General features: G+C 39.2%; 1 protein-coding gene and 1 long non-coding RNA gene across 2 annotated transcripts; one reads left to right on the top strand and one right to left on the bottom strand.

Moving 5' to 3' along the window:
• Nucleotides 1-12,395: 12,395 nt before the first annotated feature.
• On the bottom strand, nt 12,396-18,918 carry LOC100700424 (COUP transcription factor 2). Its single transcript, XM_005447713.4, has 3 exons — nt 17,930-18,918; nt 16,162-16,686; nt 12,396-14,144 (listed from the first exon to the last, which is right to left on the bottom strand). The coding sequence occupies exons 1-3, from the start codon at nt 18,426-18,428 to the stop codon at nt 13,870-13,872; spliced, it is 1,299 nt and encodes a 432-aa protein (XP_005447770.1). The 5' UTR covers nt 18,429-18,918; the 3' UTR covers nt 12,396-13,869.
• An 89-nt stretch (nt 18,919-19,007) lies between these two features.
• Nucleotides 19,008-23,906, top strand: LOC102081548 (uncharacterized). The gene is made up of 3 exons (XR_265673.3): nt 19,008-19,140; nt 22,574-22,653; nt 23,223-23,906. It is a non-coding gene; the product is annotated as an uncharacterized LOC102081548 (long non-coding RNA).
• The last annotated feature ends 3,660 nt before the right edge of the window (nt 23,907-27,566 follow it).

The following is a 27,566-nucleotide window of genomic DNA, read 5'->3' as shown; positions in this document are numbered from 1 at the left end:
GGTTCTGCTCAGTGGGTGACCCAGTAATGAAATGTGATTCAGGTGGTAGATGGATATCTATAGTGAAATATCTCTCCCAGCTCACTGGCTGCAGCCCAGACGTCGCCTTCTGCTCGCTCCTGCTGTAAAGTGTGATTTGTGGTGTTTGGCCTTTTGTCTAGGACAATTATGTTCACCATTAACAAGCTTTCTTCTGTTATTGTTCATATCAATTAGAGGTGGATGGTAATTTGAGCTGATGGTGGAGATGGTGCTGAGTGATTTAGTGCTGATGTTGTGAGTGTATGGGGGGCAATTAGTGCCGCAACAAAGTCCGTCTTTTGTTCAGCTAGTTTGTGGCAGCATGTGGAGCTCAGAAACATTCCTCAGTTTTTTTTCTTCCTGTCTTGGCTGTGTTTGGAGGCAGTGCACCATGTAGATAACCATAGTTATCTAAGGTCCACACGCTGCTTTGGCCTCTGGAATCATGCACTTAGTTCTTGCTTGGTAAATTTGTAACAAGAGAGATACTTTGTAGCATAACTGTTTTCAATAAAATTCATATTTGTGGTTTATCTAATTGGACGGTCAGCTGGGACATTATTAAAAAAACCATTCAGTTAGAAGATAATATTGTCAGATTTTTCAAAGTATTTTGGGGCCTTTTTAGCCCTTGTCATAACAGGACAGTTGAGAGTACAGGAAAGCTCAGAGAGACCAGGGGAAGACCCACAGCACACAGCACAGTCAATTTAAACCAGGACCTCTGTGGGTCGTGTGCTGTGCACATCCATCTATACCAGGCTTTGTTTTCAGATTTGAATAATGCCTAATAAACAATAACTCAGTAACGTGATGAAACAAAGCTGGTCAACTGTTGGGTTTGCCTGTTGATTTATTAGGCAGGAACCTCCAGTCTCTTAGTGTACATTTGGAATGGACCAGTAATCCCAAGAGCAACTTTTCTCTAGCAGATCATGTAAAGTCCATTTCATCCAGCTCAGTTAGGCACATGAGGGGCATTACCAATTAGCTAAACTCACTTAATTTTATCTCTATAAATTTATTAATGTGGCCCTCTACAACAGTCCCAGTTTTTCATGTGGCCACTTGGGAAAACTAATTGCCCCATGTGGAGTAGGGTCTCTGTGAATTGCAGCAGGTCTGGGGTCATTTTGCCAGTATGTCCAATACTCGAGTTGATCAGGATAGACCAGAGCATACTTCTTTCATATTATCTTGTGTTAGTTCAGAAGGTTATTTAAAAAATTATTACATTTTTAATTTTTTTAATGCAAATTTTATAAATTTAATATACTAATTTTAAACTAATTATTTTAGGTCCGGTTACTTCAGTGCTGTTCAGGATGATTAACTAAAATCTTAACTGACGTGCATCACAATGCTTCCAGTCTTTGTGTCTTCTCTTTAGATGTGTTCAGGTCCTCCCCAGATTGCTTGTACTTTATTTTCTCCTTTTATTGAATTTGTACAGGTTCCTGTTGGATCTGGTCCAAAATTATGAAAGTCCAAGAGTGCAAATCTGCCAGTAACTTAAATTCACATGACACCTTGTATTAAAGACGCTTTAGAAAAATATACAAAAACCAGCAGACTGCATCTCATGTCCAGATATAAATTTAACATTGCATATCTACCTTGTGCCTATAGCATGCAGTCTCCACCAACAAGCTGAGAGAGCATTCATGTGCATGAGAGCTCATTTTGAAAAAGAAAGAAGCCACTTGCTGCTGCTCATAAAGGTTTATTGTCAGTAATAACCGAAAGTGACTCAGACGAGTGTGTCAACATTTTCATAAACTCAGAGCTTCTCTTGATTATAGTCGCAGTGTTTAGAGAGATCTGGCTGAGCAAACAAAACTGAAGCTTTAAAAGTGGGCAAAGGCACAAAAGTAGGCTTTTGAAAATGAGAGGGACCTGTCCCCCATCCCTGTTAGAAATTATACCTTTGTCTTGGATCATGCTTCCTCTTCAGACCAGAGCGTGCAAGAACACACCAACACATTCCATTTTTAAATGGAGTGCTAATTTTAGTCTGACAAGCTCTCTTATGGCTGCAGTGGTGTTGCTGCTTTTCTTTGGCATGAATGACTCCTCATACACGGGCAGCATTCCAGCACTCAAACCTGCTTGTGCCCTCTCCACCCTCTTTGTCGGAACTGCAGCGAGGGCTGCTGGACGCCCATCAGTGGAATGGCTTAGATAATGACTTATTGATAGGAAAGGATGCTGGGTGCCCTGTGCATATTAGCATGACGCCAGCTGGTCGCGGTGCTGCTGCTGCTGCTTTCATCACCCAGAGCATTGCTAATGTAATTACCTGTGATGGTGTGCATACGAAGGTAGCTTTGATGTTATTATCTGTTTCTATAGAATTGTGTCATGCAGTGTTATGGTGGTATGGTTAGATCTCCCCAACCCCCCACCAAATATTTAAAATAAACATCGACTCTATATAATATAAGACAAAAGCAAAGTGTTTTATTGCATATGTCACCAAATAAATAAGTTACAAATAAAAAAATGGTCAGTATAATGATTTAATTTACATTGCTTATCATTTTTATTCACTCAAAATCTTTAGAGGACTTAAAAGTGAAACTGATGAGTCTGCAATATCATGACATTGTATATCTGGACAGGCATTACAGATTTATTCCTCTTTGATGCTTTATGTCTCTTAATGATAACCGAGGCTCAGTAAAGCATAAACGTGGAGTGTTCCCACATGTTACGCAGCTGACATCTTTGTACTATACTCTGAGATGAAAAATGTCTCTAACTGGGCCAAAGAAATAATTCTGGCATATCAAGGGAGCTTGAGAGAGGGGAAGGAGGGGAGGTTCCCAGCATGTCCACATATGACAGGCCTTTACCCACGGCTGGCCGACGCAGCGACATTGTGCGCCTGTCATAGCTGCCCTTCAACAGCAGATGAAGCTGTCAGCAGGACGATGACTTTATTCTGACAGCCGCTCCACCCTCTCTCTTCAGAGCGTTGCAAATAAATATGTTGGGTTTCAAAGCTGCCAAGGCAGACGTTGGACAGTGGGTCAGGGGGCCAAACGCAGAGCAAAAGCATTCCCTTCCCCTCGTAACCTGTTCTCAATGAGCTTGGTCACCTCTCCAGGGCACCCATTCAGCGTGAGCCATCCAAAGGGCCCCAGGGCCCCAGATCTCACACACTGCCTACCGAGAGAGTCCTGTGAGCCTCTCTCTCTCTTTTCTCTCTCTGTGCATCACTCTGTTTGCCACAGCAGAGTGCCAAAAATATCCTCCACCGAGAGAAATCAAGAGTGTACCAAACAGTTCAAACCATTCATGGCAGAGTGTGAGTCAGTCTGATGAAGATGAAATGACTTCTCCTCAGTCAATCAGGGTGAAAAGAAATATTCAAAACGTTTCCCTTGACGATAAAGTCAAAATGTCATAATAGGGGCAACATACAGGTAAGATAGAAATGCTGTTTTGTGTTCTGCTGTTTGAATGGAGTTGACAGACCATCTGCTGTATGGGACCTTCTGAATTTTTTGCCACTCTTCTCCTTTTTTTTTTTTTTTTTTTGCTTGAATATAACAATCATCATCTTGTCAGCTCGCTTCATTGTGTCGAGCTGCCTTGTAAAACTGTTCACGCTTATATTTACATTTAGAACAGCTTCATATTGTTTGCATTACATCATTAAAGTTTGCTATAGGTACGTCCAGCTCATTTTTTTATTTCTAAAAACTGAACTATAGCTTGAGGCCTTTTTAATTTGACAATTCTAACATATTTGGGGCCAGCGGCTGCTTTCGTCCAGCTCCTACAATCAACTGAATATCTCTGCTTTTTATAGACTTTTGGTTAAACAGAACAAGAACTTTCGTGATGTTGCTTTTGTAATATATTCAGCAGTTTGAAAGGAATTTTTTGAGTATATGGTTTATAAAATAAGAGGAAAAATTCAGCAGGTTAATCAATAATGGTCAGTATCAAAGTTAAAAAATAAAAAATTGCCCCTTCAAATACGTTTCCATCAAATTACTGAGATCTCAAAGTAGGTTAGACTCTAGCTTATTAAGTGTCTGTAATAAATGCTTGTACATTATGATGAAGGAAAAATTTAGCACAGTTTTTTCTTAAATGTAATCATCCCAAGACTAAATTCCCCAACATTTAAGTTTGTTTTCTCTACAACACCTTCCTTCAACATGGCCACAAAGAGATGGATCAAAATCCAGTACAACCAAGCCCAGTGATTCCCACTGCATTTTTTGCTTTAGGTATAAACCCCATTCCAAGCGCAAAGGTTAACGATATGTAAGTAATATTTCATGTTTTAAATATTTGAAATCTTACAGATGTTGGAAAGAACAAGAATTCTGTCAGAGGTAAAAATCAAATGCTGGAACCTTCCCATTTAAGAGTGTTACATTTCACTTTCTCTATTGTTATATAACCGATTGTAGCCCCAAACCCCATGCAAAACTGATGATAGTTTATTGATTAAGATTTAATTCATTAATTTAAATCGTGTGTGTGTTTGACATTGAGACTTTGTTGGCAATACCTAGAAAACCACTATAAATGAAAAGTTACCTATGGGACTCTAAATGTACTTTAAACACAAACGATCAATGAAGTTTTGCAAACACAAAATAAATCTGCAGTTTTCTGACTTTTTGAACTATTTAAATTTTCAAATTTTTAAACTTAAACTTTTTATGTGTCGTGTTTTAACTATAATGCATACTGTTGTTAAAGTAACCCTGACAGGACATTAAATAAGGCCTATACAAAGCTAATGTAATGTGCGTTAACTATGTAATGGAATTACATAGCTCAGCTCAGAGGACTAATGCATCAACTGGCACTGCAAAGATGCAACATGTGAGTCTTGAGCTAATCTGTCTCACTCAAGTGACCATTATCCTCTCTGGGTGCTCTTACACTGCGAGTGCATGTACAAGTCTAATGTGTTTACTCATGAAACCAGCTACTTTCACATGTTTCTCAAAAAGCCATGTTTAAACAATGTTTATTCAAACCAATAATTATGTCAAGAGGCCACTTTCATGAGAAAATCGTACTGTAACATTAACATTTACAAGTTTTTTTCTCTACCCATCCCCCATGTGGACATGTCTAATACACACTATAGACTCATACCCTTTGAAATAGTGGATAACTTTTTTGAGTTATATAACTGTAACATAGGAAACAAATCCAGCAACAATCAGACAGTTTTGTCTTCGAAAATTGTGAATGATAAACCAGTGGTGAAACATTTTGTCTACATTTCATTGAACTGAAAATGGATAAAGACTTCATATAATCTTATAAGCAATGGATACAGAACATGGCAGGGTGCAAAAACATTTGTATTAAAACAAGCAAAATTTTAGGAATTCCAATGATTTCATAATCCGCTGTCATCCAATTTCCTAGATCAGCAGATTACAAACAAACAGCAGTCAGGAGATCAAGAGGTCAAAGGTCACAGCACACGGACAATATTCCAGTGACCCATGAATGATGATTAAGAAGTGCTAAGAGAGAAATCAAAGTCCTCTTATCTTTGTTAACAGCCATAATACATACTACAGGCAGAAGGAAATGCACGGGAGGGATGTATAGTAGTATTTGACACATTATCAATCTTTAATTATGTCGCTTTATGTACCTAGTGAGTTGCCAAGCACAGAGATAATAATATGAATTATAAAATAAAATAAATAACTGAAATAATAAGATTATTAAACTCCTCTTGGGGAAGCAAATGCGTTTAGCACAGGACAGGTGTTAAAAAAACAGATAAGTTTATTATCAGGGAGCGCCTTGTCTCAAAATCTATGGACTTCTGTTTGTTGTACTTTTTTCTGAAGCTTTCAACAAACAAGCACTATATGTGAAGTACATAACATTTAAAGAATGCTGAATGGCATACAAATGTAGAACATTGAGATGACTGGAGAATGTATACTCAGGTGCCTTATTGTTGATGGTACTGTACTGCACAGTGTGAACAGAAGCGAGTTGTTAAACACTTTTGACTCATCAACATAGGAATGATAGAAACTTGTATGACCAGCTTGTGGATATGTCTAAAATGTGCAGTGCTGTAAAGTGTTCTCAGCTTTGTTTTGAATTTTCACAATTTTAAAACAATAACTGCTATAGTGATAAATAGGATATTTTAGATATATCCGATTGCATTAAATGTGTGTGTTTATGGGTATGTAAACAATTTTCAATAAAACAGAAAAACAGTAGGTACCTTCTTGTTGGCGTAGGCAGCATGTAGGCATGTTATGTAATTGCTCAGATCTGTCATTCATACTATATGATATGTCTGTCCTTTTTGAGACTAAGCTTTATGATTGTTCTTGATTCTGTGATGCCATTATCACAGATATAGATCTATATTTTACAGATTGGACTGTGCATTCAGCAGTGTGGCATGTATTTTGTTTATGCAGTTCTAGTTCAAAGAAACCAGCTTTTTTAAAACAAAGTACATATGAAGTGCATGTACTTTACTTGGTTATTTCTAAGGCACTGTACTCCCTCAGTGAAAACAGCTGAAAATGATGCTAAGAAAGCAATTAACCAAAATAGTGAAGTTGCAGCCCAGCCAGCAAACCAATGAGCTCACTGAAGCTTTGTAAAGCTCAGAGGATCTGCTTAATGCAACTATTTTTACACTGACATACATTTTTTTACACTATTAATTAAAGCTGCTGTAGCTGAATATTTCCTTCATCACTCTCGATGTAAAACAGTTCATCTTTATCTTTATTTCATCTCTTCTGTACAACCTTGCAAGACTCAACTATGCAGACTGAAAAACCTTAGAGACAAAACAAAATTGTAAATCCTCTAAGACTTTCATTTGTGTTTGGCTTCATCTTTGTGCCATAATATCTGCTTTCTTCATCCCAGTATGATTTTTTCTTTCGCCCCTGTTGCCTTTCCAGTAAGAAGGAAAAAAAAACTTTTTAAAAGGAAGATTTGCATGTTAATGGATCTTAGCAACAGCAGAGGCCCTCTCAGCACTGTGCTTTTCAGTTTCCCATGCTCTGCTGCAACAGTACATAATAAAAACAAACAAAAAAGTAGTATTTCACATGGCCCTAAAATTTCTTCTGCCCTCAGTCAGATTAAAACCCATTCCAGGAAGCTTGTTTGGATCGGGTTGTAAAAAGAGATCACTGATAGCAATGTATTAGTGGAGGATTAACATGACTTTCACCCTGGTTTCTGTGCACAATAAAGCTTTAATCTAGGCTCTGCTTGTGAGGCAGGGCCACCGGTTGGGCCAATGAGACGCTGCCATGTCTGCAGAATATCCCCGCCCATGGGTGTTTCCTGTGGTGGCGGAGGTGCTGGGGCTGGGCCTGGCAGCAGACTGCGGTGACAGACGCGCCCCTGGGATTCCACCTGTCAGCCACACAGGCACTAATCGACAGGCTTCCTATAAGCTGAACTCTCTGTCACCTCTCTGTCAAATCTTCATCTTCTCATTCGTCTGATGACTTCCCTCTGCCCACCCCCATCCTCTTCTTATCCAACGCAAACTCCGCCCATCCGCCTGCCTGCATAAAACACACCAACACCAATCCTCCATGCCTGCTGCTCCCAAACAACATTCAGTCTCACGTGGAAAAATAAAGAAAATTGGTTTGTTTTTGCTTTAAGGAATAATCCAAAATCTTCTATGCAGCTTCTTATTAAAACAAACCCCATCAACCCCGCCCCTCCCTCCACATCCCTGCCTTTCAGCTTTAATGTGACAGAGGTGGGCTTTAATGTTCGGTAGTAATTGGGTGGGAGAGGGAGAGACTGTTTGGGAGGAGGAGGAGGAGGAGGAAGGGTCATGGTCAGGTTTCTCATGGAGGTTATTCTGCATCTGTCTCTTAGCAACGACAGACCGCTCTTTGTACAGTCCTTGAGTTGATTGGTGTGTGTGTGTGTGTGTATTTTTTTTTTCCTCCTTGGTCGCTGAAATGTTTTGCGAGGGGGGCTCCTCAGCAAACAGGCTTCCTCGCATATTCAGTGCTTTTAAGATTTTGTTTCCATGAGCGTCAGATGGGCTCGCTGAGGCGTGGCGCTTGCTGTATCTTCACCTCCATGGGTTTACATTTGCATTTCTCAAGTGAGGGTGAAAAAAAATGACAGAAATTGAATTTTTTCAGTGAGCATTTGAGACCAATGCTCCTTTAACGATGATTGTGCTGTGAATTTTAATAGCCTTTGGAGACATAAGTTTTGGCAAACGGTGTTAAATGATATGGCTGCACCGCTAAAGTTTGGTGGTTTGATGTTGTCATGTCTGCCTTCTCTTTAGCTGGTATAAGGTGAAAGGGCAGTCTGGGGTCAAAGGTCACTGAATGGATCCAGGGGAACCTCTTGAATCATGCCATCAGCTTCAAGGCATCTGAGCAGGGTGCTGGAGTGGCATGATGTCAGTCTGAACAGGATTAGTAGTTCAATTCGGGGACAAGGAAAGGAAATAAAGAAGGAAAGCCAGAACTTGGCCTCTTCTTCCCACAGCTTAGGTTTGCCCACAGATAAACAAATGAGTACAGTAAGCAAAGTTCACAAATGATGACAAAACTCTGCTTTAGTTTGACCTAATTTACTGACCAGAGGGAAGAAACATATCTGTATCAAGACGTTTTTCACAGTATAACGTATTTCTGGGACTTTGTTACAAACAAAAGTAGCAGCAATTCTAAACTGCCGCTTTTGATCACTTGCAAAAGATTTAAAAATATGTTTCTTTGATCCGACGGGGCTTCCGTGTTAAATGTGTCCCAGAAACTTCGCTTTTGAACAGCTTTTCCGCGCAAAATGTGAAACTTGTTCTCAGATGTTTCAGGTCCCTTTAATGCCAGTTTCCAGACAGATGGAGCCCCATTTCGGAAACAAACGTGCTTTTAAGTCTTCCGATCACACTTAATCTCTGTACCAAGCCAATGGACTTTTTACTGACTTGTACAATCATTTATGTTCTGTTAGCCAACTGTATGGGAAGATGTTTGCATTTAGTATTAAACACCTTGCTCTCAGTAGAATATAAAAACGTCTACAGAAAAGAGGAACTGTTTACCTTCACTCTGAGTCTCTTTGGCGGTATCAAATGCAGCCACTGTATAGGATGTACGCTGAAAACAATTCTTTCCTCAACGGGACAAAGTTCAAGGCTGCAGTTCTTTACAATGCTTCACAATAAAAGCACAAAGTTACACTAGATAATAGGAAGAAAATGGATATATCTCTTACAGAAAATAAGATAAAAAGCTCAGGCGCCCATAAATAAATAAATAAATAAATAAAATGAACGACTGAACTAAATATACAGTAGGCTATCGATTAAAAGACCAAGCTTCCTTTACTCGCACATAAACCCTGCCTCACTGTAGGAGTATTTGTTTCTTTCTTTCTTTTTCTTGTTGTTTTCCTGCTCTGAAACTTCTTTTGCTCCCTTTTTCGTTTCATCTAGTATTTTTGCTTTGTTGTTTACAGCAAAGGGGCGTTATCACAAATACACAATTTTTTTTATTTATTAGGATATTTTTCCAAAAGAGAATTTTAAGCAGGCACGTTCAGAAGTCTTATATTTTATTTTTACATTATTGTTAAAATAAAATTTAAGGAATGGTCAAAATTGTTTTGTTTTTATGTGGCTAAAAAAGTCGATGTGGAAGTTGATTTGAGAACTGAAGGTTTTAATGTGAAATTTTAACAGAAATATGTAGAGGAACTAGAGTAACGTTATAAAGTGTGCTGTAAAACTTGTCAACACATTCACCTGTAAAATTTTTAAATGCACATAGATATCAGTTATTAACTGGGCTCTGTTTTAAGAAATATTTGAGTTATCAAAATGTTCCGATAGTTAATTTAAGTGTCGCAGTTTCTTCTTAATTTAACCGGCTCCATGACGATTTTTAGACGTTTTCCGTTCGGCGTAAGAACCCACTTGAGTCCCACAGTAAGCGGTTCAATTCAACCAAAGCAGAGAGACATAAAAGAAAAATATTAGGAATCCAACAGAAAGGCGCATTTCATAATATATTGACTGCTTTCCGTTTTTCAAAGTAAAACCACTTTAAAGGTGCATTGCCACCAAAGAAGAAGAGGGGAAAAAATACGAAATTGAATATATTAATTGTTTGTTTCTGACAAGAAAACACAGGCGACAAATTTTCTTTAAAAGAAATAATATTTCAAATATTTTCTGGATTTCTATAATATTAATAATATATCGATATTATATAAAAGTTAAGAGATACGTTTAAATATTTAACTTATAAAATTCAAAACAACATGGTAGCTTTGAAAGTGAAATTTAAAATAAGAATCCCTTCGAACTCATAGCTGATTTGAAAGATAATTGATAATTAATTTAAAGTGCTTCGAGTGCTCCTTTATTTAGAAAATAAAGGCGCAACGTTCCAGCAACTCAACTGAATTTCTCAGGAGTTATGTCTTATACTTTTATTAAATCAACCGTTTTGTCCACCAGACGCTCTAAAATTAATAAAATTAAATAAAATGTGAGAGGAAAAAAAGTCAGTCTTGGTCTTTTCTTTAAATAACACAGAGCGGGTGGAAAACTTGCAACAATATCTTTTTATCTTTTATGCACATTAAGTTACCGCGTGTTTAAATGTACCATATAAGAAACAGTATGTACGTGTATGTGAAATTATCGATTATTCCAACAAACGGGAAATACATGTGATGTTATGCAATTTATTTTTCTTCGCTTCTTAAATCTTATTTTTCTGGAAACTATTTGGTTAGACATGTTTTAACATTATAAACTCAGTTTCAGAACTTTCTAACAGCGCCCACATCTTGATTTTTTTTTTTTTTTTTTTTTAATCAAGCATTTCAGGAGGTTTCTATTCAAGAAGAACTGCGCAAAAGCTTCGTGAACTAGATTAATCACAGCACCGTGCAGGAACCCGGATAACAGGTAGGTCAGTGTTATTTCATTTGTTCAGTAAGCTATTTATAAGCATCTGCGCTGCATTTCTTAAAAAGGTATAAACACTCCGACAGTAATGCTTCCTGAGGGCTTGAGCATCATGGTTCACTAGTTACTTCTCACTTGACGATGGATATTAATATTTAAAAAAAAAAAAAGATCTCAAGTGATATGACTGGCTGCACGCTTTCATCCTTGAAAGCTGATTGGCTAGGTACAAACCACGCTGCGCGATAACTGATCCAGCTCCTGTGCTCACAGAAAACAGCAGAGATGTGTTTTTTCCCCCTTATTTATTACTCCGGTCAAGAAAAAAGGCAAAAAACGTGGCCGCGAAGGAAAGTCCATTTGAGTAGTGTCGCGTATTGATCTCAGGCTGAACTTATTTTTCCACCACCACATAAAGCCTGCACACTCTTTTGTCATTATCATCTCTTTGGAGCTGTACGTGTGTACATTGTTGTGTACATGCTCCATTGTTTTATGTTGGCCCTTTGGCCCAGAACACCCAGGGGCCGACGGGCACCCAGCTTCGGCCTCCTCAGGGTAAACTGTAGTGACAGAGCACGCAGGGCCCCCTCATTAGCTCTGTGTCCATTAGAAGCAAAGAAGCTGATTTAATCCTCTCTGTCCTCCTCAATCTGGCACCACAGTCACGGTTTTAACTCCATTTTCATTCTCTTATGAACAGTTTAACCAGCTTTTTTTTTTTTTAACTAATAGAAGATTTAATAGCAAAAAGAGCTGTCAACGGGTGCTAGTGACAAGTTGGAAAAGCAGCTTTACCTTATTTGAAGACAGACTTTTATTGTAGTATTCTAAAAAGAATACTACATACATACAATTTTCTTTTTCATGTGTGGATGTGCTGATACATGCGGCCATACTACAAGCTCATACTAGGTTTTGTCTTAATAGTTAATTGAAAACTATTAAAAAGTTCTAAAAAAGCACAGCTACAGGGTACAAGCTGCAAGCTACAAGAAAAGGATGTAATGTGGCACTCTTTGTTCCCTCCTTTTAAGTGTTTTCTTCAGTTGTAAAGATGTTAAAACTGAGTGATCAAGCCCAATATAAGATAAGTGCAGGAGAAAAGTTAACTGTTTTCCTGCAGGTTGTTAAATAAGGCAAATGTAAATACAACCTGACATTCACATAAAGCTGTCACTGTCAGTGGAAGCAATTAGTTTGATTAAAACGCCCAATTAGTGACAATATTATAGTAAGAAATGGGCTCCAGAACACCAGACAGACTCCACTTGGCTTACGTTTCCTTACTCCATTGCAGCACAAAAAAATAAAAGTTAAAACGAATGCGCTCCCCTGTGTAAACACACTTGATTCCTGTTGGAAGGTGACAAACATGAACACCGTTGAGTTGAAATGACAAAATAAAGCAAATACACTTTATTTATAAATCTTGAGTTATAATTTAATACGGTACCAATATGTTAACCAATATGCTTTCACAGTACATCAGAGTGGTTGTCAAAAAGAAGTAAACACAAATACACTCACACACACACACCCACACACACACACATGCACATACACTCTAAATTCAGCAATACCCTGCAGTGGTCTGTTGTGCCATTAAGTGGCCTGGGCTCATTAATGCATGAGTTATACTGAAATAAATTTGTTTCTTGGCCTGGGAAATTAAGAGATTGTAGTTATTATAGACCCAGTGCTCTTAAAAATCTCTGAGGAAGTCAGTGTAAAAGTCCAGGAAACATAAATTCATTAGAAGTATTTGGTAATGCATTTGTCCTTAATCTCGTAGTGTCATTCGTGTTCTTCTTACCTGTCATGGGGGAATACGATTTGAACTTTAACCCCTCTAAATATAAAAAATATTGGATTAAGCTATCCAACAGTCAGCTCACCGTCATGATTAGCCTCTCAGTTCAAATGAGAAAAAACCGAAAAGTTGAAGTGTGACAAAAATCCGGGAGAGATAAATTGCTTTGAAATAGGATTTTAAAGAGTTTAACTGGAACATTATGGCAAAAGGGAAATAATCGTATTAGCCAAGAAGTATAACGAAGAAATGACTAACGCTTGGCGCAACCGAACACTGAGCATGAGAAGTGCAGTTCTGAAATGTTTTTGCTGTTCTCATTCTTTGCATGTCAATAAGAAAACCAGAATAAGAAAACAAAGTAACTAATACAAAGCATCAATCTCACCTTTCTGTCTCTATGCAACCGAGCAAAAAGGCTGAAGTCAGAAGAAGTCGGGTTTCAAACAATCATATTAAATCTTTTTGAAATGTTCCTTTAGTCCAAAGTGCTATGTCTGGAAGGTATGAAAACAACAACAACAACAAAAAACAGATCAACACAAGACGATCCCTGCAGTTTTCTCACTAGCTGGGGTAAAAATATGTAAAACATTAAAAAAAAGAAGAAAAAAAAAAAAGAAAACAAAAAGGATCCAAAACATAATTTACAAGCACGATAAATATACACACAGGTCCAATAAATATTGTTTGTTATCCCAAAAACCATAGACTGTGAGAGGTCACCACACCGCAAAAAGATGTCCATCGTAACCAGTCATTTCGTTTAATGACATTAGTTCTCTTTAAACAAGTGAAAATTTCTGCCAGTGCAGTCAGATCATTTTGTCGTTGGTAGATTTCCTGTATTTTGTGGACCCCTCTAAAAGCGCAGGGGCATAATGGAAAATAAGGCAGGTAACACCTCTGGTATGATGAAAAAAGCAAATTAAATTACATTTTTACCCTTAAGATACTTTAGAGAATTTAATTCCACTGGCAGTTTTTTCTCTTGTTTAAATCAACAGAGGTTTTACTATTTGAAATGACTTGATTTGAAAAGTGGGACCCTTCCTGACCTTAGTAGCACCACAGCAGCTTTTATTCTCTATTGAATAGGCATGTAAGGCCAGTTGAAGCTGCTACCAGAAAGCAGCATGTCCCTTATCAGAGTTTCTATGGGTGTTTTCCCCACCAGACGGACGAAGAAAAGCTGCTCTATGACAGAAGAAGAGACGCTGCGGAGGGAAGGCAAGCGAAGCAGCAGCTTCCCAAACCTGTTAGGCTGGTTGGGATACTGGCTCCTCACATACTCCTCTAAAGCACACTGCGATTTCTCCTGGAGACCCTCCACATGGGCCACATCTGATAGACCACAAGCATCTACAGAGAGAATGTAACACAGAAACAAATAGGCAGAAGAGAAGAGGTCAGGACCAGTGGTTCAACTGGGCATCTGAAAAATACTTCAGTTTCATGTTTATTCAGTGTTAATACAAAGTGATCAAAACTCGCGATGGTACAGTCTGAATGTGGAGTTAGATGAAAAGTTACAGGGATCGAAAGTCAAAAAAGCACCAGAAAAAACAAAAATCTGTTAGGTATTACTCTTTACTGATATTATTTAAATCCCTGGGTAAGACATTAAAGAAGAGGTCAGGGCAGCAGAATGCCAAATATTAGTGGACGGATTTAAATATTTATTACTTTGTAAACAGATTTGTGTGAACCTCACGAAGATGGTAACAGAACCATCAACCATAAACAGAACACCCAATAAACTAGTTAGTCAGACATGGTTGGGTAAATGTAGAGGTTTAAAAATGTAAAATTGGATACTGTAAGAGCTCAGTGGCAGGTTGAAAATAAAACATATAGGCAAATAGTTGAGGTTTGTCAATCTGATGCTATCTGGGCTCAATGATGGTGCCACTGCTCCCATCCAATGAAAAAAAAAGAATACTCAGGGCCCAGAAAAAAGGAAGGAAGCACGGCAAGAGCATTGATTGCTCTGAATCATTTGCATTTCAACACACAGCAGACTCTTCTGTCTGTACTGTAAAACTGCAGGCCGGCTGGAAACAGGGGTTAAAGCAGGACTGTCCCAGTTTAAAAGGCACGTGCTCACATGTGCTCACGGGGACTAAAATAGACCAATAGGAAACCTTCTTTTATTTATTTTTTTTACTCTGCTGCTACTTGTCCTTTTGAACCCACTCACAATCCAACCACCAAGCATCACTCTGTCATCTAAAAGGCTGTTAAGAAACTGGCATACATTTTGCATTGCAAAGTCAACTAATAGTTCCCCTTGCTTTATGAACAGTGCAAAAAAAGCTTCTTTATGAAGATATTTTCAAATTTAAAGCTATAAAGAATAAAATGTATTATGCAGTTACATTTACATGCTATGATCGTTTTTAAAACAGTGGCAAGATTTAAATATAAAAATTTTTTTTTTTGAATAAAAAAATCCTCTAAATTTTAAGCCTGAAAATAAGTTAATTAAATTTAAGTGGTTTCAATTTTTTCACTTGAAATAAAAAATACTCCTTTTTTTTTTTTTTTTTAAATAAATCACTCTGCTGAGGCACCTTTTGTGTGAAGCAGCAGTGGAATATAGATGTTGTCAAATGTTTAACTCAAAGCTCTGTTTCCATTTGTATAACCTATTCAGGCAAAATATTTCATATTTTAAGGGCTGTAAGGATTTGATGCAGTTTTAAGACCATCAAACTCACTCACTCACACTTCCTCTTCAGTATTTTTTTTTAATGCAGATAAACTGTTGCTTCAAGATCTGACAACTGTATGAGGTCATTTAAGTAAGAGGTACAGCAGCTGGTTCAGGTTTAAAGGGAGTACTTTTCTAGAGCAAATCCAACATATATGATTTGTATTCCTTTTTTTAATGACCGTTTATAACGATATCAGAGGATCATCACACTTATGATCTCTAAAATCTGCAAAAATTTTGTTTTATATAGATTTTGCTTTTAAGGTGTTTCAGAGTTTTAATACAAATTATTGATTTTTCTTTTTAGCCCCCCTTCCCCACCCCCCAACGCACAGTTACCGAGTGTTATGCAAACTATTATACCACGAGCAATAAAAAAAAAAATCTGTAAAATTATTTTTAGAAGATTTTCTGTCGTTTTTCTGGAAATATTTATTCCTACGTTTTTCAGACGATTTTTAAGTAACGTTCTCGTCCGCTCGCATTAATTTTGTTTTCTCTACATTTGGAAAATAATTTATTTAATGAAATTAGGATTTTAATTTTGATAGCGGTTGTTTTCTTCGTGATGGCGGTGGCACAATTCTCCTTCGTTTTTAAACTTGCGTGATTTCGCTAAAATGTCAGCCACAGCGTGTGTGGGGGTGAAAAGGTAAAGTTTACCTGTGGTGAACAGCACGATGGCCTTGATGCAGCTGTACTCCGCCGAATCCACGTGCAGCACCTTCAGCTTTTCCACCTGCTCCTGGAAGACCCGGATGTGGTCCATGAAGGCCACCACCCGGTCAGCAGACATTGGGGATGCGTGGAGACCAGCAGCGGCCAGTAGCGGGGCGGCGTGGACGGGCATGGAGCACTGGGCGGCGTTCAGGACGAATAGTTCGCTCCAGGTGAGGCGAAGAAGAGCCACCTGGTCCGGCACCTGCAGGTCCGGGAAAAAAGGGATGTTGCGGGCCCACTCCACAGCGCTGAAGAGCATCCGAGCCGCCAGCTCGCAGATGTTCTCAATGCCCAGGATGTTGTTGTTCTGCAGGCACTGAGAGCCGAACCTGGAGGTCGGGTAGGGTTCGGCCCGCAGCAGCAGAGAGATGTACCCCGACAGATAGGAGTGGCACTGCAGAGGATCCCCGTTTGTCAGAGCAAACTGGCCGTGATATGACTGGGTTGGTATTCTGCCTCTCTGGACAGCTGTAAGAAAGAGACAGCAGAAATGCCACATCAGGCTAGAAGGCGATTAAAACAACGCAGATAACATTTAAAGAACCCTACAACTAGACAGCACGCACGGGACGTCATTTACGACAGCATATGTCAATTAAAACCTCGCATGTAATGGCTAAATACACGCTTATTTTAGTCGGATTAGGCTGGGATTCCTTTCTAATGTCAGTGGTGAGCTAGCTTATGGTTGGCTGGCCCTTCAGAAGTGGACATGGATAAGTGTTGTGGACAGCTCCTGGAAAGAAATGTCACATTCAGCTCGGTGCTGGGAGATCTGGAGCACAACCTGCAGATAATGGCGTGTGAGATTTTTTTTTTCTTTTTTCCCCTCTTTTCTTTTTCCCAGCGTGTTTCTGGGTAATTCAGTAGTGTTGTGTTTTTTGTTTTTTTTTTTGTTTTTTTCAAATTTATAATTGCTCCAGTTCACAGCCCAAATGATCGGGATTCCGTTTTCAGTTAATGCTCTCTAATATCATCAAGTGAGTAGGCTTATTGTAACTTAATTATTTAATTTTTGGCTGTGAAATCTCTAATAGGCTAAACTTTAATAAACTTTCACATTTAGACAACAAAGCAGACTCTTAGTAGGCTAGTGTAGGCTGCGGTCTGGGCCTAGTGCTGTATTTGAAAAGCATGCATAATGAATAAGAGCAGACACACATGGTCCGCACGCGCACATCATTTAAAAATGTATTTTACATTTTTATGGCTACAATTTAAACGAAAAAAAGGCACTGAAACTAAAGTTAAATATATCTACTGCCGAATGTGAACACCTGACATTTAAAGCATCTGCAGACTTACACTCCCCGGGGATGATGGACATAAAGCGGAAGGGGAGCAACAATAGTGCACCTAACATGCTACAGGATGCTAGCGGGAACATCTGTAATATGTGTAATATCACACACTGAGGTCTACACAATATAAAGCTATAGTACCCGAGACAAAATAAATAATTATACACCCCGCATTTAAAAAAAAAATATAGACATTATTCAATGAATAAAATATCCCTAGAGTGTCAAACCCCGGACAAAGGCTCCTGGGTCCACAAAGAAATATGTAAACATAAGCTAGGCTACACATATGTAGCATCCACACAACTAGAGTATGGGGCAGATATGCGTTCAAACATAAAAGAGTGCTGCATGTGAAAGTGTGATGGATGTGATAGTACCAGTAATAACAGTTTGATGCCAGCCCGTACCTTCTCTCCTCATGCCGACTTTGAGGCATTTCTTGAGGCGACAGTACTGGCACTGGTTGCGGTGGTGCTGGTCTATGGGACAGTTCCTGTTGGCCCTGCAGGTGTAGGTCAGGTTTCTCCTGACGCTGCGTTTAAAGAAGCTCTTACATCCCTCGCATGTGAACTGTCCGTAGTGCTTCCCGCTGGATTTATCCCCGCACACGATGCACTCGATCTGCTGGCTCTGCTGTTTGTCCATGGACAAGGAGGAGGAGGAGGAGGAAGAGGAGGTGCTGTTGTTATTGTTGGTGGTGGTCGCGACAGTGTTGCCGGACGGATTGGGCGGCGGTGCTCCCTGAGGTGCAGCTGCTGTTTGGGGTATTTCCAGAGAAGGCGCCGGGTTCATGTGTCCCGTCAGCTCTCCGGGCAGAGACAGAGGTGCAACCTGGGACACCGGGGAGGAAAGAGTCCCCTGAGAGTCCCCGACCGCCTCGGTGTTTCTCCACGCTACCATCGCCATTTCGACTTTCTCCAAAACTTTTTTGCGCCCAACTTCTTTTTTACGCGATAATTAACTCACACTAACTGTCGGCATCAATAGCTAATACACAGTCAAGGGAAACTGTGGCATTTTCTGACGAAACGAAATACAACTTCAAATAAAATAAATAAAAGAGAGCTCATAGGATAACGGCAGAAAATTAAAACGAGTTCACAATTGAAGACTGAGCAGTCACCCAGAAGCAGCTGCGGGCGCGGACAAAATCCAAAAAGACAGCTTCATTCAAACCGTCATAGTGCGCTATAGCATCCACAGAGGGGGTAAAATAAAGACGGAGCCAACATCCACACAGGGAAGCAACGTTATCCCCCAAATATACAATCTGATCCTTTCTGTTCTGTGTGTCCAGCTTTAAACAGAATGCCGTGCGAGCAGATCCTTCATTAGGGATGGAGTCACGCGACCAGGCTTTCCAGACGCTCCCTGCTCTCCCGATCAGTCAGAAGTTACATTAAAAAGACAACAGGGAGAGAGAGAGAGAGAGAGAGAGTCAAAGAGGGGGAGTGATGGATGTTGATTTTGATGATGCTTTGCTCCGGGACGGAGGAGGAGAGTGATGCGCCCGCACGTCACCGGCTGTGAATCGGTGACGCTGGTTTGGGGCGGAGTTAACGCGTGGAGAAGCTGGTCTCGGAGCAGCAGTGCGGGGGTTCAGCTGACTTTAAAGAGGGTAAGAGTTCACATCCTCCCTGTTATGTTTTCTGTTTTTTTCCCCTCTGTCCAATCGCGCGCTCTCTCTCTCTCATGTGTGCGCACACGAAGGTTTTTTTTGTTTGTTTTATTTTGTTCTTTGCACTATGACTACTTACTCGCCGTGAATCTGTCAAACCACAGTTTGCATCATATCACCCATAATGTATATTAGGAGTACTCATGTTATACTGGTACATAAAGAGGCTGCTTCTGCCCGCGAAGACCCTGAAGGGGCCAGTTCAGATCCTAAATGCAGTTATTTGATGCCACCTAGTGTCGTCAGTAAATTACGCAGAAAAATTCCCTTTTTTAGATCCACTCACAAAAAGAGATAGATTTTATACATTTCTTTTATAAATAATACATTTAATGCACCTCTCCTCTGCCCCGTCTTAGTTGCAGTCACTTTGTGGACTTTGTAATCACTTAATCATCCACTCACACCAAATTACTAATCAGACATTTTTTAGAAATTACTAAAACCTTTTCTTTTTTTTTCTTTCTTTCTTGAGAGAGAAAGTTTACAAGTTAGTTTATGTATAGGTGAGATACATATTGGACTTTTAGCTTTCATCAGTAAACTTACTAAACATCCTGACTTCCAGTGCAGATCTAAAATCCTACTGTAAAAAGATTGTTGTGAAATGCCCAGTAAACACACAAAAATTATTGTTTTAGCACAGGCTGTAAAATCAATTCTAAATATAAATGCAACAAACCAAATAAATAAACTGATGTTATCCCTCCTCAAATAGCAAGAATACAAAGATATATGGGAATTAAATATATTCATGAAAACCAGTGGCTACATGTCTAGCTGAAGAGATGACACCTTCGCTTGTGCCTCTACCCTTTCTGTCTCTCATGTTCATGATCTATTGAATTTCACTCAGTGCAGCTGCATTGGAGTATACGCTGCTTGATATCCATAAAGCTACTGCATTTTTCAGAGTAGATTTGGTGACTTTAATTATGGTTTTACATACAGTGTTGCTGTGTGTCTCCATACAGTTGCATTGTTTGATTTTGGTGTATTTACGTGTAGCACAACCATTCTTTTCATTTGTTGTGGATTTCTCAAATGGAATCAGTCTGATGTCTATGGATGTCTTTGATGGCAAGTCAGTGCCATGTAAAAATGTCTGTATGGCCATTTCACTGTTGACTCATGCTCCATGAGTCCTGAGGCTGAGTGTGCTGTCACGTTCTTCCAGACGGCCAGAGCTGCAGTCATCCAGCGACTGCTCGCACACAAAACAAGCCTTGCCCCGCCTGCTAACAAAACACACGGCTGATGTCCAATACCAATCAGCAGTGGAAGGTCAAGGCTAAAGTGTTTACCACACTGGATGTGGATGATGCATTCCTTCACACTGTTTATTTCACTGACCTCTCCCCTCCCCCGCTCTGCCTCATGATGGGTCCGGTTAATATTAATCACAGATTTAGGAGTTTACAGATGATAAATCCCTCCTGTTTTTGGTGATCTGGTGCCCTTTAAGACTTATCACCAGTGGGGGAGCTGAAAGCGAGCTAATTGGAAACAAAATGAGGGAGAGTTTGGCCAGGAGAGACCTGCTGTGTGGGCAAAACCACCAGGATATGACTGTTTGCAGTGAAGTGGGAGGCAGCTCTGGCTTCCTGCTTAGAAATCTGCAGAATTTTTCTAATGCAAGCTTGATGTCACTTTACTGAAATTTTGCTCTTATAATTCTGAACATGACAAATATCGGTCAAGCTAAAATCTGAATAAAATATAGTTTGAAGGTGGTTGATGAGTTTATATGATGTGAGAAAACTACGTTCAGCAGTGAGTATGATGAAGCGTATTATGTCAAGGAATTACTTGACCGAGAGAGAGCTTTTAGAAAAGCACACATTATAGTCTTCTAGGAATATCAGGTAGTATTCTCGGCTTTGGCAGTGAATGGGTGTGGTGTAAAGTCATTATGGTAACGAGATTAATGGTTGTGAGCTAAAAGTGCACGGTAGCCTTTCGGATCCTGCAGCGGATGTCCTCTGTTTGTGTTTTAGCAGTGACTGTGTGTAAGTGTGCAGATTCAGAAATGTCATGACCTGACCTGGAGGCCATGATGTAGAAACAAACCATTGCAAATCAAACTGTCCAATTTACCTGCAAAATAACAGCTCAACATCTGAACTGTACCCACAGCAAAGTGAAATGTGTAGTGTCTGGATGTGGTTGGGTGAGGTAAAATACATCAATATTTAAAAAATAATCAGAATAAAATAAAAACAAAGGGATTGTGCATGTGAGAAAAGGTAATGGTCAGTGTATAACCAATCCTAAGTTCAAAAGTAAAATATACATGAGCATCAGCATGATTTATGTAAAAGAAAGAAACATTTGCCATTTTTTGAGGGGAAAGCAAATTAATTATTGCAAGTAGTTTCAACTAGTTTCTAGTTTCTATCATTTAATTATGTGGAATAAATGTGTATCCACTTTTATTTGAAAGGGTAGTCCCAAGATCCCTGTGATATTTTGATTGTTTAAATACTAATAAAGAATTAATTATAGTTTGTGCCTAACCAGATATTTCTGAAAAAAGAAACACAAGTTACAGAAGTATCGACCTTATATTAATCAAACTTATTAACAACCTAGAATTTTATATCTGATAATTTACTTACAATCTCACAAAATAAGCTCAATGTGCTCTTAAAAAAAAACAATTAACACCAAAAATCACAGTAAGCTCTGGAGAATACAGAGAATATGATCCCTGTGACTCCTCTGACTGCAAGTGTGTGGGAAGTGTCTAAAGTGCAAACCTGTCACAATCAGTTTGCTTTAAATTTTATTTTTGAGAATACATCCAACTTTTCTGGCACTTGTAAAACACACAGAACAACTTCATCTTGAGTAAAATTTCTGGAGGTTTAACCTGAATATAGTGGGAATCAAGTTTCTGTGAATAAGCAGATGTACACTAGACATTTACTGAATTTTACATGTTAAATTAAACTATAATAAAAAGTGTCAATAACAAAGTTTTACTTATTAAAGCAAGACATTTAAAAGTTGAGCAAAAGTTGAAAGAAGTTTCTGCTATAGATTGCTGAACCGGAGCAACAATTAATATTAAAATCAGTATCTTACATGATCATTTATAGCAATTGTAATTTTTACAGTAACTAGTGACTACCACCTTTTCGTGTTTATGTCTCTGGTAATGGATGCTGGACAGTAAAGAGAGCCTGTAGATTGTCACCCTGCTGTGAACCTTGGCAGCCACTGAAACAAAGCTGGGATCTCTTAGGCTCTTTAGCCGGTTCACATCCTGGTCAGAGAGCAACAATAGTTAATGAGTTAGATTAACACGCCACAGCCTTTGCTTCACCTGTGACCGCTGAACCATCTCTCACCTTTTATTAACCCCCAACAGCTGACCTCTGACTCCTTCAGGCCCGCTGCAGAATTCTTCATGAGGTGGATTTCACGCTTGAGAGACGCATTGTGCTACAGGTCAGTGTGCAGTTATAACGCACCGCTAACACTCGTCTCACTCATGAACAGATTCATCCTGGCGAAATGTTGGGATCCTCATTAGGAATTGTACAAAATCCTACTTAACCTTTGACCTCACTCAGACTAGCACTCATTATCTCGTATGAGATTAACCCACATTGCTTTGTAAATGATAGAATTACATGCAACTCAGCTTTGAACTGTAAACAGTTTTGAAACTGATCAAATAAGATAACATTTAAAACAAGACATATGCTCTAGTCAAACCTTTTAATGTGGACTGCACACATTTCTGACCTGTTTATGCATAAGAGAACTAAAAATGACTGTATTATTATTGTAACATTTTACAGTATTTTAATATTTAAGCACAAAATTTGAGGCATATTTGCTGGTAGCCTCTCAGCTGACGCTGATAGAGGTCTGTCATATATAAGGATCCCAGATTAGTTTGACAGGTTTGTTTATGCCATTACAAAATGTTTTTATTGTTCAGTCTCTAAAGTCATGGATAATGAGGGCAATAACATGATGAGTTTCTTACATTGTTGTGTTTTCTTTTTCAGGTGTTAAGGCCAAATAAATTCCCGGGGGGGCGCTGTGTACACTTTAAAGGTCCAGGTGGAGGAACTAAGTGGTTAATTAAGTGGAATGGAAGAGGATGAAGACATAATTCAAACTTTACTTTAAGATAATATACTTAAGTGTGATGTGTACTATTGTGTATTAATATTATTATTAATATTATTTGTGCATCTTAGATTTTTACTCTGTTTCTTTAGCCTAATTAAGCAAATCATATCACATTCAGTTCATGGGTTAATCAGTGGCAGTCTGAAAGGGCTGCTGCTATGACCTCATGCCACTTGTGGTTAACAGTGCTTTTAGTTACCTTAGTACGTAGGATTGCTTTTGTTTGTTTATTAACAGGGTTGTTTAAAAGTTTGGGACTGATCTTGAGGAAGAATTTATCAGAGGTGAGGTTCAGCTCAACTTAGAAGTGATTCATTTCTAGAGCTCGATCCAGTTCTGGATCTACACATTTCTGAGATGATTCTTTAGCAATGTGATAAAATTGCGTATTTTATGTAATTTTGTCACAAAGAGAAATACACCCCCCAAATTTTTTAAAATCATTTTTAAATGAAAACATAAGAAACTAATACAGATCTAAATATCTTTCTGATCCAGAAGATCATTTAGGCTTAATGAAGATTCAGTTAAATCTTTAATGTTGATGAATAAACACCTTGGTCTGCACTTTATGTCTCTTGTGTCTCGTACTTTAAGTCAAACTCTGCTTACCATTTTATAAATTCAAATTTATCTACTTTTAATTTTTTACTTCTGACTTTGTTTACCCCATAGTTTTATATGCACAAGTCAACGTTATATACAGTGAAAATTGTGACTGACCATAACAGTGTCGTCAGTCATCTTTTAGTCAGTTTACATCAGAAAACATCTGTGTTAATGAGTAATCACTATAGCTTTTAACTGTGATGTACAAGAAGCCGAATCACAGTAACTAACAATAAATAGCGAAGTTAAGAATAAAAATATAGAGAGAGCAATATTTATGATTAACATAACAAACAATGCAAAAAATATTACAGGTGTGATTTTATTATTATCATTATTATTATTATTTATCAGGAAATGAATAGTTTCAAACACGCTGTCTTTTCATGACAGGCTATTTTTTTCAACATGGCATCAGAGAATTAGTTGAGTGTTTTAACAGCTGTCATGTGGCTGGCCATGTGTCATTTATGCTGGTTGTTTTTCTTGCCCTAGTTAGTGAGATGCAGTGATATTCTTAAAATGCAACTGTGAGGCAGGCTGGGAGGATTTGCTGTCTCTAGGAAGTTTCTTTGTGCTTGATCAGTTGATCTGCGGCCACTGCGGGGAGGTAATGCTGGGATGTTGTGATGTACTGGATGTTACATTAGTTCAGACGGCAGTGTGAAGGCCAGAAGGGACATGGACAGTTGGAGGCTAAGTGTGAATGAGACAGAAATTTAAAGAAACCAAAGAGTCTTTCTTGGTACTTTCCAAGGTCAGGTGGCATACATGACTATAATTCAGAGAGACTGTGCTTTTGCATCTGTCTGCATCGAAGGAAAAGTTATTGGAAGCAGGCTGAAAGTGTAGTCCTTTAGAAAAAAGGCATTATGTATGGAAAATTGGATAAAGTATAATGGGTTTTTTTTTTTTAATGGCACTTGAATTGTGAAATGGTGAGATTTTGCAACCACTTTTTTCTGCACCACCCACTTAGCACTGACTTGCTTCTACATTTTCGCAGCTCAAACACACCCTCCCTCTCACTTTTCTACCAGAAGACCAAATGTCATTCACAGCAAAGACATTTCTTTTGTCCTTCAAAGCACCACATTTCCTCAGACTGAGAACACTGTCCGGTATTTTGATTGATCATGTATTTGTATCTATTCATAGAGGCCAGATTCATCATTCCAATTTGTCAAGCTGCTGGTGTGCCAAGTTAATTATGTGCAGGAAAGCCAGAAAAAAGAGGACAGCCTCCTGTTTAGACTCATCTGAGGTTTCCCTACCTCACCTCGTCTCCAAACGAGCAGCCAAAGCTTCACTGGGCTGCTGGAGCTGTTTGGCACCATGGGTAATTAGTGTGATGAATGCTTTAGCGGAACAAATAGTGGCAGTCGGCTGTCTCGCTCATCGTGTGGCTGTGCTGTCATAGCTCTGGGGCTGCAAGCTCATCAGGGTAATGGATGATTCTGCAACAGAGCCATCCCTCAAACAACAGCGCCACCACTGAGCAGGAAACGGGCTTCTTTTTTTAGTCGACATAAAAAAACTTGAGTCTTGAAGGCATCTAAGCTGACTATGGATGTCAAGTGCTTATTAAAAGGTTACCAACAACCAGAAACAGTTAAATCTGGAAAAATGAAATTGAAGTATCTCGTGAGGTATAATCGGGTGAAATGTAAAAAAAAATAGCCCAGTGCATTATTCTAAATATGCATTTTTTTTTTCTCTAAATAGGGCTAAATATATGGATATTCAAACATCTTACTAATCCTCTGTGGGATTCTGTCCTATGCCTGGGCTGTAGAGCTGTCGCCGTAGAAATGATGGATCACATTATTAGATTAGGGGAAAGCAAGGACGGGCTACAACAGGATTTGCAATTCAGAGTCTCTTTTGTATATGGACCTTTTCTGCGTCAAAGGAATGGCCCTAATTGGGCCTCTGTCATTGAGTCAGAGATTGTTTTTTAACAATGCAGGAAACCTTGCAATAAATCAGGTCAGCTGTCTGAGCCACGTCACTGGACAAGGCATTAGTCAGATATGCAGAATGTTCTCTTTGCATACAATGTAAAAAGAATTCATCATCATTTACGAGCCCAGTTGCAAGCCCACATCTCCTAATTCTTCCAACAAACGAAGGGCATATGGTGATTTTTGTCTCTTGGATGAACCCCAGGGCAGAGGCAGCCTTGAAGGTCTGGCTCTGTGTGCTGTCATTTGAGTACCAGCTAATGGCTTGTGCTTACTCTGTGCTTTGACTTTTCAACCCACTGTGACAGAGAATAATATGATGCACATAAGGCTGAATTCTCAACCATGTCATCCATGTAGCGGAAGCTGCCGCAGACAGGTAATCCATAGCTGTATCAGGGAAAAAAAAACACAAGTTCAGTGAATTGTTTCAATGGCAGCCAGACCCAAGGCTAACAGAGCATGAGAGACAGGCGAGGTCGTGGAAAGGTTATTTTTTAGGTTCAGGAGGTGAGACTTTGGGGACGTGGACACGTCAGTCTTGCAGAGTCCGCGGGTCAATGTGAAGACAAGTGGAAGACACATTTCTCTGTCAGCACGCAGAGAGCCCGCACGGGTTCAGGCTTTTGTCGTGAAGTCCCAAGTCATTGAGTCAATAGCCAAGGAACATGACACAACCTCTCACAGTCACTCGGCATCAAGCGGAACAGGGAATGGCATGCTTTCCATTTCACTGCACCGTGGCCCTGGCGAGACCTCGTCTGCACTCGAGAAACAGGAGAGCTCTCAGCCCAGGCTCTCGCATAAAAGCAACGCAGCAACCTGGCCCCGAACACGTACCTGGCTCGCTCACAGCAGCAGTACAAGATGATTCACCGGTCAATCCATAACCCCGGCTATTATCTCCACTGGCTGCTGTAGCACGGCGGGGAGGCCTGTGGATAACCAGAGGGCTTGGATGAAAGGAAATTAGATCATGGCAAAGCACAAGCACATTTCGATTAAACTGATGTCAGGATTTATCTTCTTCCGTCACTGCGTTTAGATGGGAAAAGAAAATGTAACCTTTAACCCTGGCTGACCAAGCACTGACCGAGTGAATAGCCCTTTATCACAAGAATAGCGTTACATGCAATGTAACAAACTACATCATTTTGTCTGTGTGTGAGAAGAGTGAATAAAAAAATACACATCTTGTATGCTGCATCATTATCTAGTGCTGCCTTTAGCAACATTCTATTTGTGACATTTAAACAATACAAACTTGTTCTCTTCACAGGCTGCATGTTTATAGCATTGCTTACTTTTCATCTAATTAACAGTGCTAAAAAGCACAAGTTTTAGAAAAGCCTAAAAAATTACTTCTATGTTTTTAATCAAAATATGATAAATTAGATTTCCCAAGGGCCAGGTTGGAAACCAGCACCACAGCAATGCTCATCATAGCAATGTGGCTCTTTCTGTTTCAGTAACCATATTTAGTTTACACATGGATACATCTACCACTGCTTTTGTTCAAAAGGAATTCCTCAACAACTATTAGATGTATGTCCATGAAGTTTTCTTTTATCAGGCACCCCTGAACAATTATTTGTTCAAAGACCACATGACCTGAAGAATATAACAATGTTTCCATCAGCCAGT

Source organism: Oreochromis niloticus, linkage group LG1, assembly GCF_001858045.2.
Source record: "Oreochromis niloticus isolate F11D_XX linkage group LG1, O_niloticus_UMD_NMBU, whole genome shotgun sequence".
In the NCBI taxonomy this organism is placed as follows: Eukaryota; Metazoa; Chordata; class Actinopteri; order Cichliformes; family Cichlidae; genus Oreochromis; species Oreochromis niloticus.
Note: the sequence above shows the minus strand (reverse complement) of the source record. Positions and strands in the feature narration are given on the sequence as shown.

Excerpts from the sequence above, each read along its gene's own strand:
- LOC100700424 (XM_005447713.4), bottom strand. The coding sequence starts at position 18,428 with ATGGCGATGGTAGCGTGGAGAAACACCGAGGCGGTCGGGGACTCTCAG. Across the intron at positions 16,687-17,929 it reads AGTCGGCATGAGGAGAGAAG|CTGTCCAGAGAGGCAGAATA; the intron begins GTACGGGCTGGC and ends TCTTTCTTACAG. Across the intron at positions 14,145-16,161 it reads CATCGTGCTGTTCACCACAG|ATGCTTGTGGTCTATCAGAT; the intron begins GTAAACTTTACC and ends TTCTCTCTGTAG.